Genomic DNA, 24697 nt, shown 5'->3' on the forward strand with positions numbered 1-24697 from the left:
ACCAGAGCCAATTCGATGTGCCAGTGTTTGGATAGAACCCAAGGTGTAAACTGAGGCCATTGAAATTGAAGGGCGAACCAATCATGAGAAAGGGTAACAACCAACGACAGTTCGGTGAGAACCTGCCCCCAAATCTCCAATACCCATTGTTTCAATCACGCAGTTGAATATGCTCGATCCCTAACACGACCAACCAGGACACGGTCAAATGTGTCTATGACTTCCCCCACTTGAATGTCATCTCCAAACGTGAGAGATATCTTCTTTGTGCCTGCCTTCACCCCTTTGAATCTCTTGGATGGATGCCCCAAACGATTAGGGGGTGGTCTACTCTGCGAAGTGTGGGAAGGGATCGCTTTAGCCTTTATGCGGGGTATCCCGATCTCACCTGGGTGAGGGGGGGTTGATTCCGCGAAACAGTGGGAGGGTCGGGTATGTGAGGAGGGGGAATATAGGCAACAGGGTATAGTGGTTGGGTAGGGTGGAAATGTGGTGTCAGAGGTGGAGGGATGTGTGAAGAACCTAAGGGGAAAGGCGGAGGGGGATTCAAAGGGTATGGGGGGGTGCGGGAGGGTTTAATCAAGAAGAAATAAACTGCAGGGAGGTCGGGGAGAGCGGGGGAAGGTTAGGGTTAGGAAGGTTTAAGCAAGAAGAAATAAATTGTAGGGAGGTCGGGGAGAGTGGGGGAAGGTCAGGGTCAGGAGGGTAGTAAACCGCTTCAGGGAAGCCGAAAGGTGGTAGTGAGGAAGAAGATTGACCAAATGATAACATAGGCTATTGAGCTAGATAAATAAAGGTAGGGTAGTCCAACACCGAGTAAACCCTAGGTGCGCTAGCTAGGGTTGAGGGAATATCCAGAGAGATATTCAAGGAGGAGACCGACAGATGCGGAGTTTATACAGACCAGTTGGGGTCCAGTTCAAATGGATCCTTGGAGTAATCAACTATGTCTCCCTCCATGCCAACCGACAGCAAAACGATAACCCTCCTGAGATAATTCCCAGCTGATTGACTTAAAGGACTGAATCTGACAGAGCTCAAGGAGGCAAGTTTGACCACTGTGTTGACCATCTTTGGCTTTCTGGTTAGGGCCGAGTTTGACTGTAGTGGATTGCAGATTTGACATGGTTGTTTTGACTTTGATTTGGCAAGTGAATTTTGACTTTTGTACTCTCTCTCTCTACTGAACATTTGATATAATAATAAGAAGAATTGATTAAAGGGGTTTTACCCCACATTGGGGCTTTCCCCTGGCATCTGCCAAATCTAGTGTCCTCTTGTCTTGGCTTGTCTATTGCATTTTATTTTATGTTCTATCTACAGTCACTGTGAATGTGATTTTTGGGTTGACTGTGACCAACAAGGAAGGCTGAGTTTGACTAAGGTTGACAGAGCTCAAGGAGGCAAGTTTGACCAATGCGTTGACAATCTTTGACTTTTTGGTTAGGGTTGAGTTTGACTACAGTTGGCTGTAGATTTGGCATGGTTGTTTTGACTTTGGTTTGGCAAGTCAATTTTGACTTTTGTACTCTCTCTCTACTGAACATTTGACATAATAATAAGAAGAATTGATCAACGGGTTTTTACCCTAGATTGGGGTTCTTCTGTGGCATCCGCCAAATCTGGTGTCTTCTTGTCTTGGCTTGTCTATTGCATTTTATTTTATGTTCTATCTACAGTCATTGTGAATGTGATTGATGGCTAATGTGATTACTATTGGAAACTAATTTGGAAAATGTCATTGGGTTGCTTAAAAGTACATTGAAGTAATTGTGCTAAGCATAGAACATACCGTTGTTAACTAAATTTAACAAAAGATGATCAAATTATTATCAACGGTCGAAATTATTTTGACGGGGATCAAGCCAACTAGCTGCTGTTTTCCACTTGAAGGATTTCTCTATAAATAGAAGCCATTTTGCTTCTCAAGATATTTTGATTTTGGGTTATCTCTAGATGATGTAAATTCGTAATGCTGGTATTGACCCATTGCTCTATTGGGAATGTTCTAATATCATTATAAAAAGACTTTGGGGTTCATTGCATGGTGTTCTTGTTCCATTGATCTGTGGTACGTGCTAGTTATGTGCTAATCCTATATTGTGCTTCATTGTTATATAAATTGTTAGTTCATTTGTCGTTGATAGGACATTCTATTGGTAAAATTTCGTTTTATCTTCACTGATCCGATTTGAGAGAGGTTCGATTTGCCAAGTAAGAGATTCTCAATTTAATTGACTTATTCCATGAGACTATTGAGAATTTGTTTTTTTGTTAACCCATTAGAGGTGAATGACTTTAGACTATTTTATATATAATAGTATCATAATAATAATAATACTAATAAGGATAAAATATTAATTCTTGACTTGTATAATCATGATTGATTTGATTTTAAAGTGGATTCCATATGTCGAGATCATCCTTGATCATTTAGACATGGCTTTCTATTTTTGGAAAGTCACTTCCATATTGAGATGTGACTTACTATTTTTGGAAAGTTATATTAGAATTGTCAAAACGAAATTTTATTATAGCCATGTGGTTCAAACAGAACTGAAAGATATGATTTCTTCTAAGAGAAATATCATCCTTGAGCCGCCAATTTTTAACACCTTGGTGAACGAGGGCGTGTGTTTTGTCCTTTGCATCAATGAGCAAGTTTTAGAGGATGATATGGGGCTTGAAGATGGTTTAATGTTTTTAATGATAATTTTGGAATTTTATGCATAACACCTTGGATGAAGGTTAAATGGGTTTGGGTGCTGGTGGTTTGGGAATTTAAGGCAAGGAGAGAGTTTGGGTGGGATGTGGGTTGGCAGTTTGATACAGGGTGAGAATTTCGGTGGCTTGCTTTGTAGTAGCAGGGAAACACATGGTCCTCAAGCTGGTGGTGAAGATTTTTAGCTCTATTATGTTTGGAATATCAGTACCCTCCATCTGTGTGTTTATTTTAACTAGACTGTTGGGATTCTTCTATTGCTGAGTACATGCCTGCAAAAGAAATGGCCTCTTTTTTAGAAGAGAGCAACTCTTAATAACAACATTTTGTGGTAAGTGGTCAACTAAAATTAGTAATGATTGATTGATTTATTTTGTATTTAATTTCAAATGATTATCATATTTCTTCTGAGAGGGATACCAATAAAAATCTTAGTTTAGTTAGGTCTGTTAATGTTTAATTCTGAGATTTTGCCTACTTTTATAAGCATGTCTTTGTAGTTAGTTAGTGGAAGGTTGAAATCCCTTTTGCTCTGCATTGACATTGACAGTAGTATTCCTTCAGTGCAGGTAGCGTGGAGTTAATAAATTTATTACTGTCAAAAGGGGTGCCAGTGGATGCCCCCAGTGATGCTGGCCCACCATTAATATGGGCTGCAGGAAATGATAGACCGACGGCCGTCAAAACTTTATTGGAGCATGGGGCAGATGTAAGTGAGTTGTATTGTTATGTTATTATTGAACTCCAACATTTGCTTTGCCAAATGTTTATTATTTGGATACAAAAACGAGATTTATGATTTCTTGTTGTTTAATCTTGCTTGGGAGTAGTTATTGGCTGTTTATTAGAGGATTTTATGTGTGAAACAAAAATTATCTCTAATCTCTCGTGGTGATTGTCTATTACGTATAATTTCTTATGGTATGAACCATCTCATTTGTAGGGTTACCATGTTGTCATCTCAAGAGAGGCATTTTTGATATTTAGTTTTCTATTTATCTTTTTGTTAGCAGTGAAAACACTGTTCTTACGCTTTATAAGTATGCTGGAATTGCAGATAACAGTGACTTGCATTGTTGTGGATTTGCAATGGGAACTTACATAGTTTCAACTTGCTTTTATTGTCTTACTGGAATGAAATAGTTGCCTGGTCATGGTAGCTTTCTATTCTGGAATACGCTGCTTGTATTTATTGATAAACAATAAGGAATAAGTACGATTATAGGAGCGTATCCAAAAAGTGGATGACAATAAAAGTCTGCTACCAAGTAACTCATGAGTACAAAGCGAGAGCCTTAAACCAACAGCTTGCAATCAAAAGCTTGAAACAAAATGACCAAAGCTACTATAAAAGTTCCCTTTACAAACACATGGGTCTATGCTTGGCAAGACAATGGTGTCAATGAATTTAAATATCAATAAAATTGGTATAACCATCTCTTTACAAGGTACAAACCATCATGGAAGAGCGTTATATGCAGTGGAAATAAAATCAGAGAGAGATGATCACACATTACAACAAATATACACCCTGTTAAAATTGGAAACTTGGGCCAAACTCCATGTGGGTCATCTTATTAATGGTAGGTAATATTTTTCTTGGATCCCTCTCATCGAGAGGTGTAGGATTGATCTAAAGATCATCCGATTCTGATAAGTATTCATGGAGATATGAAATTATTTGTGTTATAAGACAATTCGTCAAGGTCGGCCAGCAACCAAATATACCCCTCATGTGCTCCACGATTTAGTATAAAAGGAGGTGACTTGATAATTATTTCTACACACACTTCTATCTTGATTTCTCTCCACTTGTCTTGGGTTTTAGTGGAAGAGAAATCTAGGAGTGGAAGCCCTAGACATTGGAGGAAAAGAGGCTGCCCTAGCCGCAATCAAGAAGAAGGGATAACGCTGCCCTAATCTAGAGGGCAGAAGCGGAAACTGTTGGGACCTGTCGGGAATTGCCGGGAAAGCTGACGCAGAGGGCAGAAGCGGAAACTGCCGGGAACTATCGGAACTGTCAGAATTGTTGGGAAAGCTGATGCAAAGGGCAGAAGCCGGAACTGCTGGGAACAACCGGAATTGCTGGGAATTGTCAGAACTGCAGGGAAAGCTAACGCAGAGGGCAGAAGTCGGAACTGCCGGGAATAGCCGGAATTGCCGGAACAACCAGGAAAGATGACACAGAGGGTAGAAGCCAGAACAGCTGGAACCGCGGAATTGCCGGGAAAGATGATGCAGAGGGCAGAAGCCGGAACTGCCAGGAATTGTCGGGAATTGCCGGAACAACCGGGAAAGCTGACGCAAAGGGCAGAAGCTGGAACTGCCGGGAACTGCTGGAACTACCGGGAACAGCCAGAACTGCGGGAATTGCGGGAACTGCGGGAACTGTTGGGAACAACCGGAACTGCGGGAACTGTTGGGAACAACGGGAATTGCCGGGAACTGCTGGAACAGCCAGAGCATCTATCTCCGAATGAGACCAACATGCAAGGGACAACTAACTAACATTGGGACAGTTGTATGGTACTTAGCAGCAAATACACCAAGCATGCAGTGTTACAACTAGCATGCAAGGGACAACTAGCATGGAACAACAAGCATGCTAAGGACAACAAGCAAGCAAGGGATAACAAGCAAGCAAGGTGCAACCAACACATAGGTCAGTATGGCAACATGGTGCAACAATGGCACATAATGCAATACAGTGATAGGTACAGTCATGATTAATGAAGCGTGATGAGATGCAGCATAGTGATGATGGGTGCAACATGGTGCAGCGCGGTGAGGTGCAGCATGATGATGAAATGTAGCACAACGATGGGTGAAGGAGTCACCTTAGAGAATCAGCTAAAGCAGCATGTCTTCAACTGATCTCATGTATCATCTTCTTAGAGATGATCAATGCTCTTATCTAGATAAGTCAAAGTGTTGACTTATGTTGTAAATGTACTATCTATCTCTCTCTCCGCTAAACTATTGAAGAACATATAAGAAGAATTGATCAAGGGTTTCCCCACATTGGGGTTTGTCCTTGGTTGGCGCCACATCTTGTGTCCTCTTGTCTTGGCTTGTCTTCTGTGATTTATGTTTATGTTCTATCTGCAGTTTACTTTAATGCTGATGTGATTGCTAATCTGGAAAAGATATTGAGCTAACTGTGAAAATTGAAATAAATTGCTCTAAGCATAGAACATACCTAAAATTAACACACCCACAATGATTCTACTTCATTAATTTAATCTCAGTATAATTAGGGTTTCAAGCAATAGTGAAATTTCAAATATGCATTCGCTGGAACTTGTAACTTGACCCTTGGATGAATTCAGCCCAAGGAATTCGGCACACTGAAAAATCAACCTCTGAAAGAAATTCGACCTAGAGAACTTGGCTCACCTCTTCACTGGCAACTCGGCCTTGCGCCTTCGTCTTGCATAACCTTTGCTGTTACAAGAAATTCAGCCTTGGCAAATCTACTTGTCCAATAAATCGACCTCCTTTTTGCTTTAGCAATTCAGCCCTGCAATCTCCAGCAATTCGGCTGTGGAAATCACTCGAATCAACTTGCACTCTTCCTCCTTTATGGTTATAGTCTTGCTGAGCCTCTCGCTCTATATAAAAACGATTTCTCCCTTCTTGTTGTTTCTTCACCTCTCACGTAGGTTAAGCCCAAATCCCTAACCAAATCTCCCTTCTAGAATATCTAGGAGATCAACGGTTGAGATCATTTCTAAGTCACTTAAATAAATAAATTTTTATTCTTAGAAATAGTCCATAATAATTAATTGACTTTAATTATTGAACTTTTCCTAAGTTAGAGTTAGGAAAGAAGACAAATCACTTACACCACCAAGGAAGCACCTAAATATGTTGATTTTTGTGTAGCTTGGGAGGTACTCCAAGCCCTAGTGTTCGGGATTTGGAGGGAAAAGCGCCACAAGTAGGCTTGTGAGCTTGGAACCCAAGCATGGGGTTTTGCACCCATCGAGATTTGGGCCAAAACTATGATGAATTTGAGCATGACAAAATTTGAGGTGATAAAGCTTGGCGTCCCGATTCCAACGCTTCAAAAATCACCCAAATCAGAGCTCTAGAACTTGAGTTATGAATTTTTGGAGTTATGATTGGGTTTTGCATGTGTGTCTAGGTCAGCTTGGAGTTAATAAGCCAAGTGACAATTGTTCAAGCGCCATTGTGAAGTTTTGGAGGAGCACTTGTATGTGTATAAATACAAGGTGTTGTAGAGGGTTTCAAGTCTGAAGGTCGAAATAATGACACGTGGCACTTCGTACAAGTTCGCTCTACTGAACCAGTGTATAATCAGGTCATCGTGGGAGATTTGGAATAAGTCTTTCATCCATTTGGAGCAACACAAGGCACCCAAATGAGCTCGGTTGAGGAGGTTTATATCTCTGTTGGACCGCAGGTAGGAGCAGCCAAGCGAAGGAGGAGAAGGCCTTGTTTTGAGCCTCTTCATGACTGTTTTGGATGCGTGTTTACCTTGCAGGAGGTCTGGGTGAGATAAGGTTGTATTGGGGTTGTTTTGGAAGACTTTTGTATGGGAAGATCTCATGAAACAAGTCCGCAGACCTGTATAACAGTCTTGGGGAAGGTTGAAGCCTAGTCTCTGCTTGATGTAAGGGACGTAAGGAAGTACAGTGGGTTGGAAGAAGTCTTACCAACCAGTGGATAGAAGGAGAGCCTCATACAAAGGCAGCCGCAACTCCAAGGGTGACTTCTGGGTTGTTTGAGGGTGGAGATCCCTGTCTAGGGTAAGCCGCAAGCCCTAGAGCTATTGCAGGCCTGTTTTGGGCAAGACAGAGGGCTGTAAGGCTTGTTCTTAGGTGCTGGAATAATGGGACAAGAAACGTAGGCAGTAGGCTTGAAGAAGGGAATTCACAGCAAGAGAAGGACTGTTGCATGGTTTTTATGAGGGTTGTTAGGACTGTGTATTATGCCCTAACCAGACCTAAGATTGCAGTAGTCAAGAGGACCTCAAATAGTGAGTTGGAGTTGTGTGTTGGGTCATAGTTTGTGACCTGTTTTGGAACGGTTGATAGCAGCCTATGGGTGCCACGTGTTGGGGTTAACATGGAGTGTTGAATACCCCAACTAGGAGCAGATCTCATGGTGGATGGAAGTCCTAGGTGAGGACATGTTGATTCAAGCCTAGATTTGTGCAATAGCTCCTCTATTGCAGAAGCAAAGGATAGTTGATGAGAATTCTATGGGAAACGGTGTGTAAGGGTCTCCTAGGTAGGAGGATGCCCTAACTAGGTGCAGATGCTACAACGTGGACTTGGTCACACGTGGACTGTTGGAGGGCAGCGTGAGAGTGGATCAATTGTGGATGAGATTGGGCACTTATGGTCTGTTGGAGGACATCGTGATAGTGTCCAAGTTGGAGCCCAGTGTGCAACACCTTGATGGGAGAGAGGCAGCTGTTGAGCTCAAGGGTTGACGAATTAGAAGAGCAGTTTGTGGAGCCCTAGACTTGTATGTGGAGAAGGACTTCTACAACAGATGACGGGCAGTCATACTAGCCCGTGTTCATTGTGGGAGATGGACATCTTGCAGTGATAGGTGGCAACCCTCCGTGCCCTATGTCTATCATCATCGTTGCAGCACAGGAAGCCCATCGTTGCCATCGATGTGTTGATGCATTGATGGACGAATGGTCAACTAGAGAACAGATTGGATAGACGAGATTCAATGGCAAGATGGACTTGGAGCATTGATAGAGGCAGGAGCTGCAAATCGGGAGCCGAAGGACTGGGCAGGTACAAGGTATGACCTAGGGGAGCTTAGAGAGTCAACTTTATCAACCAGATGGTCAAAGTATCTTGTTGAGGGTAGATTGGTTGTCGATGAATTGACACCAAGCCCCAATTTTGTATATTGTACTAGTGGATGTATGAGGGCAATTATCCCTGGTACGAGAGCCCTAGACTGTTGTATTATATGTTGTTCAATATAACGAAGTTAGGTTGAAAATTGAAAAAAGTTGTCCATATTCTGTGCATGTGTGGTTTACTGCTGTTTATATTATGTTGTGCAAAGTAGTATCGTTGAGATTGTTGGTTTGGTAGCATTAGAGATTTTAAGATTCTATCCTAGACCCAAGATCGTGGGAATTCAACATGGTATCAGAGCGTTTTTGAGCTACTTTGAGGGACAGTGAATTAGAGTGTGCACATCGAAGCAACTCAGAGGGAGTGTGCACAACAAAGGGAAGAAGATTGATAGACATTGCAACTTTTGTAATCGAGATGGCCACTTAGAATCCAAATGCTTTAAGAAGATGGAAGCCTTGGAAGCAGCAATGAAGAGCATAACATCCATTTGGAGCACTCTTCAACTTCAACTTCATCTTCCGGAATAACACTTTCTGCATGTGGTTGTCAAGCATCTCGGTCTGGTTATGCACTAAATGCATCTTCTTCTTCTCATTCTCATGAGTGGCTCATTGATTCTGGAGCTTCTTATCACATGGCCAACAACAAAGCCATGTTTTCTTCTTTAAATGATTGTAACAACAAAAATATATATGTTGGTGATGATAAATCTCTTAGTGTTGTAGGGACTGGAACTATTCATCTAGACAATGGTCAATTTAATGATGTATTATGTGTTCCAACCTTATCCTGCAACCTTCTATCTGTATATCAGATAACTCATTTAGGTGAAGGTAAAATCGTTGAATTTTCAACTCATGATGATGTAATTAAGGACCTAAGAGATCCTAGACAAATTTTAGCTACTGGCATTGCTGATGATTCTACAAGGTTGTATAAGTTTAAAAACTTTGGGTCATCAACTCTTCCCTCAGTATTTGTTGCTCATGATGATGAAGTGAGCAAACTTTGGCATGAGCGATTTGGTCACTTAAACTATCGCTCCCTTCAAAATCTATGTAAAGAAAATGTGGTGACAGGTCTTCCTATGGTATCTTGCAGAGATGGTGTTTGTTCTGGATGTGTACTCGGAAAACATCATCGGGATAGTTTTAAAAAACGTGTCTCTTGGCACTCATCCCCTTTACAGCTTGTGCATACTGATTTATGTGGTCCACTTCCAGTTGTTTCATTCTCTGGCTACAAGTATTTCTTGACATTCATTGATGATTTCTCCAGACGTACTTGGGTATACTTCTTAAAAATCAAGAGTGAAGTATTTAAGATGTTCTTGGCCTTTAAGGCCTTTGTTGAGAAACAATCTGGAAATCAAATTCTTAAGTTAAGATTTGATAATGGCGGAGAATATGTTAACAACAAATTCATCAACTTTTGCACTGAGCATGGAATTCAAATGCAACATACTGTTCCATATACTCCACAACAAAATGGTGTAGTTAAAATGAAGAATCACACGTTAAAGGAAATGGCTAATTGTATGCTTCAATCTAAAGGACTTGGTCTTAATTTTTGGGCAGAAGCAATTAACTGTGCAAATTACATACTAAATCGCACTCTTACTAAGGTTTTAAAGAATATCACTCGAGAAGAAGCATGGAGCTCAATTAAACCAGATGTAAGTCACTTTCGTGTTTTTGGAAGTGAAGCATGGGCCCATATTCCCGATGAGAAACATAAAGCCTTAGAACCTAAGAGTGAAATATGTATTTTTGTTGGATATTATGAAGATGTCAAAGGATATAGACTTCTTCCACCTAAGTCCAAAAATGTTATCATTAGAAAAGATGTAAAGTTTTCTAAAAATATATCGGCCTACGAGCCTAGATCGGCGGATGTCCCACCTCTTTCTATCCCTTCTACTATTGAAAATATTTCTTCTTCAGATGATGACAATCCTCCCCAACCTTCTCAGGATACTCCTTTAGCTCCTCAGCTTCCAAAATGGGTTCGTGCTACTTGGGATGTAGCAAGTGCTCTTATAGGTGATCCTACAGATCAACGACGTACACGTTCTTAGTTTGATATAGCCTCTTCTTTACTGGCTCAAGCTTCAACGAATTATGATCCTGACACCTTTACAAAAGCTTTAGGCCATCTAGATTGGGATGCAACTATGAATGAATAATATCGTTTATTATTGGCAAATGATACATGGGATCTTGTTCCTCTTCCAAAGGGGCAAAAACTTGTTAGATGCAAATGGGTTGACAGAACCAAGTTTGGACCAGATGGAAAAGTTGATTAACATAAAGCTCGTCTTGTTGCTAAGGGGTTTTCACAAGTTGAAGGCATTGACTATTTTGAAACCTTCTCCCCTGTTGCCAGAATGAACTCTATCTGCCTTGTTCTCTCCCTTGTTGCCTCTTTCAAATGGGAAATCCATCAGATGGATGTTAAATCTGCCTTCTTGAATGGGGACTTGCATGAAAAAATCTATATGGAACAACCTCCTGGCTTTATACAAACAGACTCCAGCCTTGTATGTTGGCTTAAGAAATCCCTTTATGGTCTCAAGCAAGCTCCTCGAGCTTGGTATGCCAAAATGGATAGCTTTCTTTTAGAAACTGGCTTTTCTAGGTGTCATTCTGACAATACTATCTACACCAAGAAAGTGGGTAAGTCTCTTATCATTCTTGTTCTTTATGTTGATAATCTTGTCCTACTGGTAGTGATCCCAACCTTATAAACCATGTAAATTCCAGCGTTAAAAAGCAGTTTGAAATGACAGACTTAGGATACTTGCATTTTTTCTTGGTCTTCAAGTCTTGCAATCCAAGGAAGGTATTTCCCTTTCCCAGTCCAAGTATGCCTGTGATCTTCTATGCTACTTTCACATGGAAGACTGTAAACCAACCCCTTCTCCGTTTCAGTCTGGAGCCAAACTTTCAATCACTTGTACTTCCCCTGAAGTTGATGCTCCCTTATACCGTCAGCTTGTAGGAAAACTTTTGTATCTGACCCATACACGTCCTGACCTTTCCTTTGTTGTTGGCCTTATTGCTCGGTTTATGCAAAACCCACATGAAAGTCATTGGAAAGTAGCTAAAAGAATATTTCGTTATGTTCGAGGTACAGTTCAGTTTGGGATTCATTACAGTGCAGAAGCATCTCCTCTATTGGTTGGTTTCACTGATTCCGACTGGGCTAGTGACCCTGATGATTGGAAGTCTACTGCGGGTTATGTTTTCACTCTTGGTTCTGGATCTATTACATGGGCTTGCAAGAAACAAAGTGCCATTTCTTTGGCGCTGTAGAAGCTAGTAAGGATGCCTTGTGGCTTCGTCACATCCTGTTAGAGTTTGGCTTTCAGCAGCAGCATCCGACTACACTTTGGTGTGATAATCAAAGTTCCATTCAACTATGCAAAGATCCAGTCCAACATCAGCGTAGCAAACACATTGAACTACACATGCACTTCATCAGAAGGCTCATTCATGACCATGTTTTTGAAGTGCAATATTGTTTAACCGATGATCAAGTTGCAGACATCTTTATAAAGGCTCTCACGGAAGTGAAGTTTATTAAACTTCGATTTATGGTTGGAGTTCAGGAAGTTGTCACTAAGGGGGGATAGGTTCTAATGCCTCCTTCCTTTTCCTATTGTACATCCTTCAATCTTATCCCAAGTTGTTTTTAAGTGGTGATGTTAGGATATTTCGACACATAGGAAATAATTAAGTATAACTTGGTCTATGTAGAGTTAGGTAAAGTGTGTTTCTTTACTATGTACTTTTGTAACTTACAATCTGATGGTCACGATATGTTCTAGACATGAAGTGATCCGATAGTTCATTCTCTCCTCGGTTTTACCGACACTTGATCCGTGGCTTAACACCCCATTGGTCCATGATCTCTATTTATAGAGCATGGAGGGTCATTTGTAGGGTGACTGTTCATGAGAAAAGCTTATGTAAATTTTCTTTCTTTTACATTAATAAATTGCTTGAAGTGGCTGCTTTGGCTGAGGCCTTGGACTATTTCCCTCTTTGAGGGTTTTAACCACGTCAAGAATACTGGTGTATTGATCTATGATTTTTTTGTGAGGGGTGTCCTTTGGTGTTCTATCTGAGGAACTTACCCTGTAAATTCCTATAGTTTCCTTTCACATTCCTATGGGTTTGTTCGCCTTTGATGTGATATTATTTTGTTTTCTTGGAAGCAACTACATGTGATATAAATTTATAATCATGTTTTCCGTGAAGAAGGAAAAATAAAAACTCACCCTTCTCCTTGTACTTCGTGTTATATATCTTGGGAAAAAAATCATCCTTTCATTAAGATTCTGTAGATGCCTTTTGGCATTCAATGATTTCTTCCCATGTATACTTCATCAAATAAGTCTTGAAATTGTTCTGCGTAACTTCTTAGATCACACTGTTATAATAGGTCTTTCTGTTTCATCAAAAGAAGGTTCATATGGTATGTATCAGTTCAAAATATGAAACAAAAAATCTTCTCTAGGTAGCATTAGAAATTTTCCATTCAAAATCCAAAATTACAACATTAGATTTTCACAACCAACCTATTGTTCTAGAATTTTACATTTGAGGAAAAATATATATAACTGCAACTGTAATAACTCTGCAGAGTATCAGGTTAAAAACCATATGAAAGGTCTTGGATCATAATCACTTAGCACTCCTATGTTTTGAATGTAAATGATTAATAATAAATAGTTAACAATGATTAGTATACTAAAGAGGCATGTCTCATAAAGACATGACCATTCATGAAAGGGAACCTGCCTAGGTATATAAGCAAACCCTCATTTGTAACAATCTCATCATTTCATATCTTCTGTATATTCTTATGTAAATATATTTGTCCTATCATATGTATTTATATACTTAAAATCTTCTGAGTATTCTGCAGCATATATGAACTTTGTTAACATCCTATTGGATGCACCCAAATATGCCATTGTACCTGGAACCATCTGCACACCCAATTTTGGTAATGTATCAATAGTGCAGTTCCTGGAGCCATTTGCACACTAACATCATTTTTCTTTCAAATGAGCTGGCAAATGAGTTGCCACATAATTTTATCAAACCTTTTATTCTCATCTAATGCCAAAGTCTTTAACTTTTTTATTCACAGTGTTATGAAGATATAATTTATAGAAAAATAATAAAAAATAATGTAAACAATAATAATCATAATTAAGGATTAATTAACTAGTAATTAGTTAATGAAAAGGCATGTCTCTAAAGACATGTTCATTCGTAGAAGGGTAGCTGCCTGGGTATATATACAAGACCCTCAATTGTAATCAAATCATCTCATCAATTCTTTGATATAATATTCAATATACAATTACTTGTCCTATGATGGATGTCTTTGTCTTTCGAAGTATTTTGAAGATTACTGTTGTTTTTCCCCAAGGAAAAATCGTAATTTCCATTAAATTTGAAAATTACATATTGTAGATGCTTAAAGAAACATACGCTGTAAGTTGTGGTGTAACCACCTTTAGATGTTCAAGTATAAAAAACCCTGTAGGGTATACTGGTAGTATGTACATAATCAGATGTCCAAAAATAAATATATACATAAAACTGTTATGGAAAACAAAAGTACTAGCAGTAACTAAAAAATCATGAAATCAGGCCCTGTTAGGGTGATGGTAGTACTGATAGAAGTCCGATCCCCTTTGTTCCTATATTAGCCATAGACTCCTAGGTTGGATCGTGGCCTCCTTGGATAACTGGTCGGAAATCTGGTTGCGCTCCCTGTAGATGTGATGACAAACGATGGAGTCAAAGTGGGATTTTAAAAGCAATGCATCATCCAATATGTTCCTGACTGTGTGCGCATGATAGATAGATGTACTGTTGAACCAATTTATAATGATCTTAGTATCACCAAAAAGATGTCTGAGTGTGATCAATTCAACAAAGTTATTAGTGCCAATGCCCAATCCCATCTAGGTTTAAAAAAAATGATTATTTAATAGATGTAACAATGCTCCACCCCCATAGCCGCGTGCTTGGGCTGATCCATCAAAGTAGGCCCAAGGTATGTTTCTATCAATAGCTTCAGGGGTGATGGTTCGCAGGGGAGCAGATCTATCGTCATCAGGAATGCAAGAATAACTGGATAGAACATTGACAGAACCCTGTGTCCAGTGAGGCTCAATATCTCTGAAGATAGATTTGTTGTGAATTTACCAAATAGCCTGGCATATTAATAAAGGGAGATTCCTAGCTTTAGGAGGGTGGGCCGACGTCCACCAGGATTGCCAGGCCTCGAGTATGGAGTTCCCTTGCCTTCGAGAGGTGATAGAGAGGGAGGAGAGAATCTGTGACCAGAAAGCCAAAATGGAGGGGAAAAGAAGGAAGAGATGCTCAATAGTCTAAGAGTCCTGACGGCAAAGGATACACCAAGTAGGGCCATGGAAGGATCGCTTCATTAAGTTCTCTCCTGTAGGAGCTTTGAGTCGGAGAACAATCCACATGAAGAGTTTGGTACACAGATGGGCCTTCAATTTCCATAATAAACTGCACCTGGTTTATGCTCTGAATATATAATAGGGTATCCGTCCTTTGGAGTATAGTTACCTTGCTTGGCATGTGCCCAAATGAGCTCATATTCACCATCAATAATTAGTAGGGCCATGGAAGGATCATTTCATTAAGTTCTCTCCCATAGGAGCTTTGAGACGAGAACAGTCCACATGAAGACTCTGGTACGTGGAGGGGCCTTCAATTTCCATAATAAACTCCACCACTAATCAATGACTGGTGGCTTATGCTCTGAATATTTAATATGGTATCCGTCCTTTTGAGTATAGTTACCATGCTTGGCATGTGCCCAAATGAGCTCATCTTCACCATCAATAATCCTAACATGTGATTCAATAAGAGCATTAGTGTAGCTGAGCCAATCAGGATGCCAGTTGTCAAGGATACCAAGATGTATAGCAGATTTCCAAGCCTGTGTAAAAATGTTAGAATGCTCTGGGTCTGCAATTTGATCAAGATAGGTAATACCAACATTAGATAAATATTGAATGAGATCAGGAGGGAGCCCGAATGCATTACCACATCTAGACCATGGGTCCATAACAACACGAACATAGGAGCTCGACCTAATTCTCCAAGCCAGTCTGTCCCGAATGTAGGAAATAGAGTTTACAGCTGCACACCATACGGTTGATATGCACGACCTATTCCAAGTGGGGAGTTTGATCCATTTGAGTGTGTTAAGGGGTCAAATGTATTTCTGATAAACCACCTCAGTCCATAATCTCTTTGCAGTGAGGATTTGCCAACCCATCTTGGAAGTTAGTGCTTTAGAGAGGGATTCAAGGTTTTTCAGTCCCCATCCTCCCCATTTCTTGGGAAGAGCAATCAAGTCCCAACGAGCCCAAGCATATATTTGGCCTTCCTGATTTCCTTTCCATAGGAATATGCTGCAGAACTGGTGAATTCTTGATAATATACCTTTAGGAATCTAGGCCATCCAGTAGAGCAGAGTGGCTTCCAACACTGATTTGATTAATACAAGTTGTCCAGCTCTGGAGAGGTATTTATGATGCCAAATATTAAGTCTCCTGTCAATCTTGGCAACAAGCCAGGTCCAATCAACTATCTTGTAGTGAAGAGGTTTGAGTCGGAACCCAAGATACTTAAGTCCATCATCCAATGGTAGTAGTGTAAAGGGAAATCTCCAATGAACATAATGAATCTCATGTGGTGAGCATCTTGCTGAGGAGAGGGTAGATTTTTAGGCATTACCCTCCATATGAGTATCTCGGTAGAATAATTGCAACAATGATAGAAAAACTGATGAATCACCAATACCGCCATTGAGGAAGATTAAAACATCATCGACAAATAGAAAATGTGTAAGGATGTAGTTGTTGGTGATCTTGATTCCTTGGAGTCAACCAAGTCTACGTTCTTCAACAATGAGTCGGCTTAGGCCTTCCATAACAAGCAGAAAGAGAAGGGGGGTGTTGCGTGCCGGAATTGCAGTTCAACAACTCCTTTCAACACTTAATTTGTGAACCCGGGGTTTCGTACACTTCGACGCGTAGCACAAGAAATGCCAAGAAATGATATGAACCTTCTCTAATTGTATTCCTACTTCTTTAATTACGAATTGCAGAATCAAAAGGAAAGATCACACGGCAATGAATACCAAGAAAACCTTGGTGCTGAATGAAAAGAATGTGCTTTGCAGAAATTCAAATAAAGGAAACTCTCAATTCGTCATGAACAATCTGAATCAATAAAATAACTATTTGAGATTCTCTTTAGTATGGTTGTAAGGCAGAAGAATGATCCAACTAATCAGGATGTCTGTCGTCAAGATTTTTCTTCCTGTACCATCTCTCGTTCCTGTACCGCAACAAGGTTCCTGTATTGGAACGTTGTTCCTGTACTAGAGCGAAGCTACTATACTGGAAGTATGTATATGTTAGCCTCACTCTCTTAAAAATCAATAATAAATCCAATTATTAAATTAAATAAATAAAATCATGAGAAAACCAAGGATTCTAGTTTGGATGAGAGATTCTCTCCAACTAGCTCTCCTAAATTAGTGTGTAAGTTGAGAAATTGTCTCAACCAAGTGAGTCTAAGATAGACGCACTATCTTAAGACCACTTGCTAATGTATTTAAATGTATTATTAAATTATTTGAATAAGAGAGAAATACATGATGGCTCTTTGCCTTTTCCGCCAGTTTGTCTTGTGTATTGCTGGTTTAATTTTTGTGTGTTAATTTGCTGTGCATCTGGTTATATAGCTTTGTGATTCTTCTTCATGTGGTATCAGAGCTGCGGTGAGATTAGTTAGAGCTGAGAACATCCTTTTGCTGTCACATTTGGAGCATACTAGCGAGGGCTATTGAAAAGATTTATGCCGTTTCTTGAAAATATCATTCTTTCATTACCCTCATCCATTGACTAAGCGAAAAATACCAGCTGTAACAGCATGCCGTGGACATCTTTGTTCGTGAACCAATATTGGCAGCCCTCTGTATATAGGTTACACCGCTAGCTTGAATGCCATGGGTGGTGGTTCCACACCTATTCTTCGAGGCAAACTCGTAAATTCACATTTCTATTATCTTTCGTTGAAGGAAATCAACGTTAATGATAAATTATTGAATATCCCTGTCGGTACTTTTGATCTCCAATCTAATGGCACTAGCAGACTTATCATTGACTCTGGAACAACTGGCACTCATCTGCCAGAGATTGCTTATTATGCCGTGAAGGACGTGTTGGCACCATTTATTGGTTACCAGAAGACCGATAACCATCTCGCTGGCCTCGACTACTGCATTCGCCCGCAGGGCTCTGTAAGTTCAACCTTTCCCTCTATCACATTCCATTTCGACGGAGCATATTACTTCTTGCCAATACAGAACTACTTCGTGGCTATCAATAATGATGAGGATTCGGCCTTTTGTATGGAAGATATCGCTGGTCTGATACCAAAGATAAGCCAGGAATTCCTTTCTTTTTTTGACCACAAGCAGAAGGCATTACAGGTAAAGTCAAACGCTCCTCAGAAAAACGCATGAAATTTGGCATTTTCAAACATCTGAGCATTGGAGCTTCCAAAGCAGTGGGCTGAGCAGTGGACTGTGTGAGTTATATGCAGTCACGTTGCGGATCTGCAGAATTTGAGGAGTAGAAAGGTCAAGGCCATGGAGACCTGCGAAGAAGTTAGATCCAACCACTGTTTGACCGTGTGTATTGTGTTTGACCAACGATGGTGAATGCTGGCAAAAATCTATGTGGAGCATTGGCCTGTGTGTGGCATGTGTTCATTGTCTCATGCGTTAAAAGCCATCTATTAATTGTTGCACTGATGCATGTGAGGTTTTATGAATCACTGTGCAGGAAAGAAACGAGAGCAAGATCCTTTGATGTCCACCTTGGCTGTTCCTGAAACAGCATGATGATTCTCACATGAACTGGAGCCACAACAAACTCAGCTGATCAGTCTTCAAATTTCAGCTCCAACTTAACAGTTCCAAGATTCTTTTTCACATGATCTTCCGTGGAGCTCTTAGCACATGGAATTGTTTGGCATAGTCATCAAGCAGTCGATCAATTTCGCTGGGGATATTTTCTGCCAAGAATATCAATTGACCTCCTGTTCCTGCTACCCATGGATGGATCTGCCTCCATAGGGTCAGGCTCCCAACGTTCAGATGCAGCCCAAGAATTCTCATCTTGAGCATTGAAATCATCATCTAAGGAGCTACGTAATTAGGTCGAATTTATCCTCTTACTAAATAGCCAGAGACATTTTATATGCATTGGTAATTTTTCTCTGCGCCAAAGGAACAATGAACAAAATGATCTTCGTTGAAATTTTTTTGATCTACGTAACTTCTCCAAATGATTTTTTTTAAAAGCGTGAATAATGACTAGCAAGGAGTTGGAGTGTCCTGTGTGGCTCTTCACATTGAGTGTGATTTGAGCAAGGGGAAGCATCTGTTCTACAACAGGATGAATATAATATGCAGAATATGGAACTCAGAAGGTGCATGAAGAAAGTTCAAATGGAAGTTTATGGTGAACAAGCTTTGAAAAAATACGTATATTTTTTTTTATAAAGGGAATGGTGCTTGTGCTTTAAATTAAAATCCAAAATTACTTTACCTTTTTTAAAAAAGTTAACTTTATATCACTTTTCACGTGATTTCATAAAGTGTTTCTTTTGTTTGAAAAGTTACTTAAGGAGTTATTTTGAAATTTTGAGCATTCTTTATGTAATGGAGTAATAAGGTTACGAAGTGTGATTTTTGAGTGGAGAATAATGTAATTTTTAAGAGAAATGCATTAAAATATTTATTTTGGAGAGATAAGGTGTGATTTTGTAGAGTAATAAGGTGAAATTATTTTTGTAAATTTGGAGTGATAAGTGAATTTTTAAACAAAGGGGAGTTAATTATTGTATTTTGAAGTAATATTTTTACTTCTAGGACGTTGGGTTAGTTTTGAAGAATTTTTTCTTTCAAGAAGTCTTGGAACTTTGAGAATATTTCATGACCATGTTGTCAAGGTGAAAGATGATGTACCTCAAATATTTAATAAAGACATATTTTTTGTGGTGATTGTGTCCTAGATCCACCTAAAATTGAATAAGGGGATCTTAGGTACACCGTGTGCAATGAATGCGTGTGCGTGACTTGTGTTCAGATTATCAAAACACTCTCTTTATTATGCTTAAACAAAACAACTACATGCACATAAGAAAGTTTACATATACAAGTCAACAATCAAGCTCCTGAAATCAAAGCTCCCATAATCAATTACGTTCATAAGCACAAAGTGTCACATCATCGACTTGATAAAAGTAATATTCTGCAACAACATTTCCCAACAACTAATCAATGCAATCAAGTTAAGGACGCTACAAATCAAGCATTTCAAGTCCAAACGACATCAACATTATGAACACTTTCTGTATCACTTGCAATGCTTTAACTGAATTGTCCGGGTGCATTTTCGGTTGTAATCGACACCCTCATTTGATTTGTTAAAGTGCATCATTAAGTCAAGTCAGTTGTCACTTGAACATTGAATTTATCATTTGTCATTTGGGTGCATTTTCGACAGTGTTCGACACCCATCATTTTTCAGCACATTCAATGCATCACTAAGTGCAGTGATCACCTAAGAGTTCAAGACAACAGGTGTTTAAAGCAAGTACAACAATCATCAACAAGTGAGCATGTCATTAAAAACAATCAAACAAACAAGTATTTCAAGTAAAAACAATCAAGCAAGCGAGCGTGTTCATAAAATAATCAAGCAAGCAATCATCATCAAACGAGCGTGACTTCTAATCTTCAAGTAAGCATCAAAACAAGCATGTGTCTACAGCAAGCGCACTAAGATCAAGCGAGCGTGTCAAGTAACCCAATCCAGTACAATAGTTCAACGCACAACAAGCGAGCCTGTGTAAAGTTCATTACAACATTCATAAAGTTCCTTTCAAGCAAAGTGATCGTCATCAAGTGAGCGTCAAGTCAACAATTCAAGCAAGTGTTTAAAGCATCAACAATTAGCAAATAGTACAAGCAAGCCTGTCATTTCAGTGATCAACTCAAGTGCGCAATTTTCAAGCACGACTTCTACACCAAGTGAGCTTGCGTTCAAAGTAAGCAAGACAACATGGCGACACACATTCAGCTGTCCCAAATTCTTCACAATTTAATGTTATCATCAGCCGACGACATGGTGCACATCAACAAAACCACTCTTGTTGACATTCAAGTGCATATTTAACATGCACATGAAATGATTGAGTTCCTTCAACTAGAGTCGCAACTGCAGAGAAATGAGTTGCAAGAGAAGCATGTTGCTTCCAAGTTTTTGACCACTCCAGAGACAGATCATTCGACTTCATTCATCCAACCAGCTTCAAGTGTTGAAGTTGTTCTAGTTCAACTTTCTTCCAAACCCATCATCAAGCCATGGGAAGAAATTCAAAGTATTGAAATCGACGAGGATTAGGATATGCCAAAGATGAAAACAACTTGCATATCCCCGATTATTCTAAGCTGATCAAGTTCATCAGTGCAGGATTTCTTGATCAAATACAATCAACAAGCCATGAGAAAGTTGAAGACAAACAACAATACATACAAACTCAAGTTGCAGACAAACTGACATGTTCTCATTGTCAAAGAACCGGTCATTTGGAAGATCAGTGTTTTGATCTCCATCCTTGTCACCATTGTGGCAAGCAGAATCATTCATCAGAGAAATGCTGCAAACAAGACCAACCTGCCAGATTGAAGATAAATTATTCATGGATTGATCCCTGGGAATGGTCATCCACAACCAGAAGATTGTACAAGTTTTACAATCGGATTCACTCACACATATTGCAGCCAACAGTCAAATGAAGATGGTACTCTCGTGCAGTTGAACGGGGGAGTACACCAGTGAAATACTCCTACACCTACAGGGGGGAGTTCAGATATATTTTGGAGAAGATTGCCTCTCCTTTCAACTGACAAAGGGGGAAAATGTCAATGAAATTGACAAGTGGTTGTCAAACTGAAAGTCTCGACAACATCAATGAAGCATCCAGTGGGCATCTTCATTAGCCGGTGGGCGATTATCATCAGCAAATATGCTAGTGGACGTTCATCAAATTGTGTTAGTGGACACCGGATGTTGTTTTCAAGCAAAGGACAATTGGATCCTTTTGTGGCTTGGCACATGATGGAGTTGTCAAGCGACATTCAGAGATGAATCAGACATGCAACTGATTCATGTTCTCTTCAGATTTTTTTTTCAGCATCCAGCTTTGGCGGTTTTTCAGGCAAATGTTTTTTTGAGGATCAACTTGAGAACTTGGAAGATGGTTCCTTGTTCGTTTTGGATTTATCATTGAGGGGGGAATGTTAGCCTCACTCTCTTAAAAATCAATAATAAATCCAATTATTAAATTAAATAAATAAAATCATGAGAATTCCTCAAACCAAGGATTCTAGTTTGGATGAGAGATTCTCTCCAACTAGCTCTCCTAAATTAGTGTGTAAGTTGAGAAATTGTCTCAACCAAGTGAGTCTAAGATAGACGCACTATCTTAAGACCACTTGCTCATGTATTTAAATGTATTATTAAATTATTTGAATAAGAGTGAAATACATGAGTATGAGAGACCACATAATGGCTCTTTGCCTTTTCCGCCAGTTTGTCTTTTGTGTGTTGTTGTTTTAATTTTTGTGTGTTAATTTGCTGTGCGTCTGGTTACAAGGCTTTGTGATTGTTTTTCAGTATATTAGGCCCTTATTGAAGATCTTGACCTGCATACAAGAGCTCTGAGCCTTTGTACTAGAGCACTCTGTTCTTGTACTCGAAATGTCAATTCCTGTACTAGAACAGAGGTCCCTGAACTATGAAACTAGAATTCCTGTACTTGGTTTCCAAATCGGTTGCAAGAAATAAAAGCGTGTTAAATAAGAAAATAAATGCAAGGTGAAAACAGAACTGTAAAGTGAACTTCTATAAGAAAAATGAATCATTAACTAATCACATGCTCGGAAATGAAAAGTGCTTTCACAACCAAAGGAAATTTCTATTGAAATAAGAAATTGTTTTACTTGGAAACTACTTTGACTCAAACATTAGCAAGCTCTTTCCTGAAATGACTGTTCATTGAATAAATAATAAATTAGATCTGTGCCCTTATACAAATAATCATTTTAACTCTGGGAATCCTTCTAATAAATTCAGTATTAAGTCCAGCAACGAGTGCAGGTATAAATCCAAATAATGCAACAATGTTTTAGCGAAAGCTTATGGACATTAATCAAATCTAAATCTGAACTTGAATATTATAATGTGCTTTACTAAAAACCAAACACTATTTGCAGAAGAATAATAGACATGCAGAAATAAGAATGTCTGGCTATAATGAATAAAGGAAACTTTCAATCGTACTAAAACGAAAACACACCGGTGCAGGAAGCTAGATATACGTTATCTTTGTAAAGAAAAAGGCAGCACGCATTTGCAGGAAAGTATGGAAGGAAATAAAAGTGAATGCAAATGAACCACGCACACACCTGGATCCAGATCACACATTGACTCAAACATTGACTCAAACCGTTTTACTTGGAAACTACTTTGACTCAAACATCAACAAGCTCTTTCCTGAAATCACAGTTCATTGAATAAATTAGATTTGCACCCTTATACAAATAATCGTTTTAGCTCAGGGAATCCTTCTGATAAATTCAGTATTAAGTCCAACAATGAGTGTAGGTGTAAATCCAAATAATGCGACAATGTTTTAGCGAAAGCTTATGGACATTAATCAAATCTAAATCTGAACTTGAATATTATAATGTGCTTTACTAAAAACCAAACACTATTTGCAGAAGAATAATAGACCTGCAGAAATAAGAATGACTAGCTGCAATGAATAAAGGAAACTTTCAATCTTGCTGAAATGAAAACACATTGGTACAGGAAGCTAGATGCATGATTTCTTTGTAAAGAAAAAGGAAACACGCATTTGCAGGAAAGTATGGAAGGAAATAAAAGTGAATGCAAATGAACCACACACACACCTGGATCCAGATCACACATCTTGCAAGAAATTAAAGTTCATCAACTATAAAAGAATCCAAACATGATCTGCTTCACTAACCTTGCATAAAAATAAATCTAACACACCTTTAACAAAGGGAGAACGAGCTAGGTTGGCTGGGCCCTAGCCAACCAACTCGTTTCCCTATAACAAAATAGGAAATTTCAAGCGCTCAAATGGAGCATCACAACGATATCGAGACAGAGAACTTCACAATTGGCATGTTCCTTTGTATTAAGTTTCAAAAAGAGCAAATACACATCGTGGATCCCCGATCTAGCCCAAAAATGGTGATACTCAGAAATTACAAATGGTAGCAAAAGTTTAACACATCATCGCCCCTTAACATCTATAGAGAAACCCTATTAAATACATACTTCGGCTCTTGGCCGCAACAAAAATATAACAACATGATATATTAAGCCTTTCGGCTGTTCACAAAAAGTCTAAACAAGGGTTTTGCAGCCAAAGTCCAACCTTCATATCCCGCCTTCTTCTCTAAGCACCGAGCCCAACAAGGAAACTGATCTCTTAGCAAGAAATCCGCGTAGTCTACTGAGCTGTCCCGTCCATAAGCGGTGAGTCAAACAAAAATTGACAGCTGCCTCGAAAGTGCAGGAATGCTGACCGGTACAAGCATGATTCCTGCACCAACCCAATCTTTCACATAGATTAACACTTTGGTTCCATTGAATTACTTAGGAAAGGAATATATTGTTGGAAATAATACTGAGGGGGGGGTGAATCAGTATTAGCAAGTCAATAACTTTTCATTTCCATAATCAGATTTATATATGCTACTTCAGTTAAGGGAACTCGTGTGTACACGCAACTGTGTTTAAGATAACTAGCATATATCCAACAAACTTATGATTCGGTTAATTCATCATATGTTGATCTTTAATCAGTGCATTAGAACTTCATTAACCATATAAACAGTAACCAGGTGTAGTAAAAACAGAACATACCATCACACATAA

The 24697-nt window shown here is 39.3% G+C and overlaps 1 protein-coding gene across 3 annotated transcripts in view; it reads left to right on the top strand.

The window, feature by feature from the left end:
* Nucleotides 1-24697, top strand: part of TPR10 (ankyrin repeat family protein) — a 424227-nt gene that overhangs the window by 105548 nt on the left and 293982 nt on the right. For all 3 annotated transcript variants that reach the window (XM_089410812.1, XM_089410813.1, XM_089410814.1), the window contains exon 5: nucleotides 3292-3431. In XM_089410812.1, the coding sequence (XP_089266938.1) occupies nucleotides 3292-3431 (140 nt within the window). The remainder of the gene's footprint in view (nucleotides 1-3291; nucleotides 3432-24697) is intronic.

The sequence above is a fragment of the Pinus tabuliformis genome, chromosome 3_1 (assembly GCF_031772625.1).
Source record: "Pinus tabuliformis cultivar Carrire ecotype Pingquan chromosome 3_1, CPIR1, whole genome shotgun sequence".
Classification (NCBI taxonomy): domain Eukaryota; kingdom Viridiplantae; phylum Streptophyta; class Pinopsida; order Pinales; family Pinaceae; genus Pinus; species Pinus tabuliformis.